Here is a 4,403-nt window from a genome sequence, read left to right as displayed (position 1 = left end):
GCATAAGCGTGAGGGCGGAAGGGACAGAGCTGACCTGCCCAAGGCCTGCTTCAGTACTGGAGCTAGGAGCTCCTGCCTGGATGGCTCAGGTAGGGAGGACCCTTGTCTCACATTCTAATAGAGCGCAAGTTTCAGGGACCTGGTGTCTCCATAACCCTTTCCTGGTCGGGGAGCTCACAGCGAGGGACTTGCTCCAGTGACCCCCCCCCCCTTCAAGGTCTCCGGAGGGGCAGGGGTGGCACACGCCACTGGGTAGACTAGCCCTAGACGGGCGTCGTGGCCGAAAGCGTGGCCTCAGGAACGCAGGGCCCCGTCCTGCCTGGGCCACCAGCACATCGGAGAGGGCAGCGGGCGAGTCCCCTTCCCGCGTCTCCCCCTGCCCCAACTCTGGGCCCGGGACCCCGAAGGGAACCGGCTCCCTTCCTGCTGCCTGGATCTCGCAGCGCGCAGTTCGGACAGCCTGGAGGAGAACCTCAACTCGCCGCCCCCTACCTCCCACGGCTGTGGGCCAGCGAAGTGGCGGGGGTGCCCATTTTTCCTGGATTCCTTGCGCGCACGGTCACGGGCGTAGAAGCGGCCAGATCTGCCCGCCCCGGGCTCCAAGGCCGTCCCCCGTCCTCCACTGCCGCAGCGGGCGCGTCTCCGGCCCCGAAGGGCAGCACCCGGCGGCGGCCAGCTCCCGCCAGTCGGCCCTACCCCGCCGCGCCCCCTCTGGCACCGCCTCCTTCTGTAAATACAGTGGCGGCCCGCCCTCCGCGCCCGGACGCGCAGGTGGGAGCGTGCGGAGCCGGCCGCCACAGGGAGGCCGCGCCCAGCCGGGTGCCCACGGCCAGCGCCGCCTCCCAGAGCGCGTTCCCCCAGGCCCGGGCCAGGCTCCCGGGACGCGCCCCGGCGCAGGCAGCGCGCACGCCCGACGAAGCTTCAGGTAAGCGGCTCGGGTCCCCGCGCTTCTCCGCACTCCCGCGCGGGGTCTGGCGCTGCGCTTTTGGGACCAAGCCTTGGAGCGAGATGGAGATCCCGAGCTAAACCTGCAAGGGTGGGAGCCACAGGCGGAACGGCTCGGGGCTGTTGTTGCGCTCCGGCTCCTTAAAACCCGCGAAACTACTCCCTGTAAAAGACTTCTGGCTGCCCTTGCCTGGATCCCCAGATGCACCCGAGTTTTAGGCTGGGTGAGATGCCGATGATTTGGAAATGTCCTTTGAAAAATTGTGTTGGGGAGGTGGATTCGGCTTTGGGGACATTAAACGTAGGTTGGTATTTAAAAAAGGTTTACTCTTCTGTTAGTGTCGATGTCTTTGTGTCCGTTTGTGAGTGCATGTATACGAGACAGACTGACTACCCACACGCTATTTTGGATGAGGGATTAATACATATGGCAGGTGTTTAGTCCACTAGTCCATGGATGGAAAAGAGCTACAAGTCCAGGTTGAGGCTTCTATTTACTTTACTAGTATTTGGGAATTTGCCTGAAGTCATTTGAAGCCTTGTGACTCGCTTCAGAGTTGAAGGTACCAGAAATTCCCGATAGGACTTTGTAACAGAGAATCACCCTTATCACTGGAACCAGCAAAAGAGATTACATGATCTAGATTTCTTTTTCTTCAATTAGTGCAACCTTGTCTTTAAGTGTTTGTCTCAGCTTATTGCACCTTCATAAATATAGTTTGTCTAGGTCTAAAATGGAAACTTATTTCCCGCCAATATTTCCTTCTCGCCCCAACTTCCTTCTGATTTCAGTGCACATTTTCCTGGAAAAGTACTTCCTAGTGTAAGACCAGCTATTTGCTTTCGTTACCTAAATTAGCTGACCCTCCTTGGGCCTCATTTGGATCTATCAAGATGGCCTTGGCTTTAGAGCCTCAATCTCAATCTCCTTCATGTGATCATGGATACAAATGGCACAAAGCATTTTAAGTTTTCTTTCCTGGAGCAAGTAAAAATGGTGTTCACGTTTAGGTTGCTTTTTCCAGTGCCTCAACTTGAAGGGTCCTGGTAAAATATTCCACTCATTAGAGTAAGAAGAGATAACTACACGGACGATCAAGTCAACGTAGTAAACTAGGCAACTTTTTCACAACGGCATAGGGTACCCTTCATATAGGATAATGTAAGCGCGAGGCTTGGTAATCTTGTGGAAGGCACTCTCCCGCTTGGTTTCACTGACCCGCTTCTTCCAAAGTCAAGTCCTCTTGCTGTTTAGTGCTCTGTAACTGGTGGTTTTATTGGCTGCTTATTTTTAACTGAGCCTACACCTTTTTTGTGGAAGTGAGAGGCACTTTGGAGGAGGGTGAGTGAGAGGCCATCTGCACGCCTGGGAGGCAAGGCCTCGCCTGACCCGCTGTGCCACACACCCCTCGGTCATCCCAGCCCGGTCAGCCAGGCCGGCGCAGCCTCAGTGCCTGTTTGAGAACTCAAGGGACGAAGTTTGACACAGTTCACTTAAAAACCACCAAATCCACTCTGTTCCTGAACTGCCTTCCCATTCGATTGAAACTGCTGACCTTGGGCCTCCTGGAGATGTGACAGCCTTAGAAAAGGGCTGGGAATGGAAAGTTGCCACAGTCGAAAACAGGAAATGGAAAGTTAGTTACTGAACGAAAATTTACCGACTTAGAAATGTTCGGAGCAGCTGTGATGAAACGTGGGATGTCTGTAAATCAGAAATAATCCCAGTAGTTCTTCCCTCACTTGCCACTGTTTTTTTGGTTTTTTGTTTTTGTTTTTGCCTGGGGAAGTGAGTTTGTAAGACTCATAACAGGAAAAGCCACGCCCAGTTACGTTTATTGTATGGGTTTTGTTTTTTTAAACATACTCTTAGGTGCATGGTCATTGCATTTCCTCTTCTTCAGTATCTTCATAAAATTACATATTCAAGAGTTTCTGAATGCCGGTGCTTCTGACTCATAAACCAGCTCATTGTTCCCCAGTGTATCCCTTGCATAAAGTTCTGTTCCTATGATTTCATCCTAGTGTGATTTCTGAAATGGCCAGGGCGGGTCAGGAACACCTGTGCCCACTTTAATTTGGTGTTTGGTTACATTTTCAGAGCTGTTGAAACCAACCAACCACTGGAGGGAAGGAAATCCATTCTGCCTGGTTCTGGGGAAGGGGCCTCTTCTGGCCATGTCTCCTGTAGCTGCTGCTGAGCCAGATGGGGTCCAGCCAGACAGGAGTGTCAGCAAGGTCATTTTCTTCCTTTTTGTCTTTGGTGCCATCCTGTTGTGCGTGGGAGTCCTGCTCTCCATCTTTGGGTTCCAGACATGCCAATACAAAACCTTCCCAGACTGCAGCATGGTGCTGAAGGTCGCTGGGCCTGCCTGTGCCGCCGTTGGGCTCGGGGCTGTGATCCTGGCCCGCTCCCGGGCACGGCTTCAGCTCCGGGAGGGGCACCTGCGAGGCAGTCAGGCGGACCCCGACCGAGCCTTCCTCTGTGGAGAGAGCCGCCAGTTTGCCCAGTGCCTCATCTTTGGGTTTCTCTTCTTGACAAGCGGCATGCTCATCAGCATACTTGGCATCTGGGTCCCTGGATGTGGCTCCGACTGGGCACAGGAACCCCTGAATGAGACAGACACTGCCGACGTGGAGCCCCAGATCTGTGGATTCCTATCCCTGCAGATCATGGGACCCTTAATTGTACTCATGGGATTGTGTTTCTTTGTGGTTGCCCATGTTAAGAAGAGAAACAACTTGAATGTGGGCCAGGAGGCCTCTGAAGCTGAAGACAGACAGATCCAGAACACAGAGCCTGTCCAGGTCACTGTAGGTAGGTGGCTGTCATTCCTATGCATGCTCATAGCACAGTGGCTGTAGCATCAAGGCTTCACCAGGCTGCCCTCGGGTCTGGCCCAGAGTCTCTCTTTTTTGTGTCTCTCTCTTACACACATGTGCACGCATACGCACATGTGCACAGTCCTGCTGCTGTGTTAAGCCCTGGAAGAGTCCTTGTACACCTCATCTCCTCCCAGCAATTCCTTATTATTTAGCAAAAGCACTGGGACATTAAGTTGTGACCTTGACTGAGGTCACAGAGCAAATTAAGAGGAAAGTGACAGAAACTGCTAAGGAGAGCCTGGGAACCTTCTGTCACGTTAGAGACCTGCCAAGTGACATGGCACTTTGTGCCGGCCATGCAGAATCTCATCCCTGGCTATCACTGGCTGGCTGTCCTTGGGAAGTCCTTAACCTCTTCTGGCCTTAGTTTACATATCTATAAAATGAGCCTTGCATTGCTGAGATTCCTTGCAGCACTAACATTCTAGGATCCTGTCTGTCCCAAGGCCAGCCATCTTCTATGTTTTGAGGCAGCTTTCTGCAAGGTTTCCCACGTCGTTCTTCGTTTGGTGTCATTTGTGGCTTCAGGATGGAGGTGAAGTTTGGAAATAGTGGCACAGATGAAACTGAAC

At 53.1% G+C, this 4,403-nt stretch overlaps 1 protein-coding gene across 1 annotated transcript; it reads left to right on the top strand.

Moving 5' to 3' along the window:
* The first annotated feature begins 779 nt into the window (after window positions 1–779).
* TMEM171 (transmembrane protein 171) lies at window positions 780–4,056 on the top strand. The gene is made up of 2 exons (XM_040451033.1): window positions 780–925; window positions 3,047–4,056. The coding sequence occupies exon 2, from the start codon at window positions 3,124–3,126 to the stop codon at window positions 3,808–3,810; it is 687 nt and encodes a 228-aa protein (XP_040306967.1). The 5' UTR covers window positions 780–925; window positions 3,047–3,123; the 3' UTR covers window positions 3,811–4,056.
* The last annotated feature ends 347 nt before the right edge of the window (window positions 4,057–4,403 follow it).

The sequence above is a fragment of the Herpailurus yagouaroundi genome, unplaced genomic scaffold, assembly GCF_014898765.1.
Source record: "Herpailurus yagouaroundi ecotype Mexico unplaced genomic scaffold, PumYag 29, whole genome shotgun sequence".
NCBI classification, from domain to species: Eukaryota; Metazoa; Chordata; class Mammalia; order Carnivora; family Felidae; genus Herpailurus; species Herpailurus yagouaroundi.
Note: the sequence above shows the minus strand (reverse complement) of the source record. Positions and strands in the feature narration are given on the sequence as shown.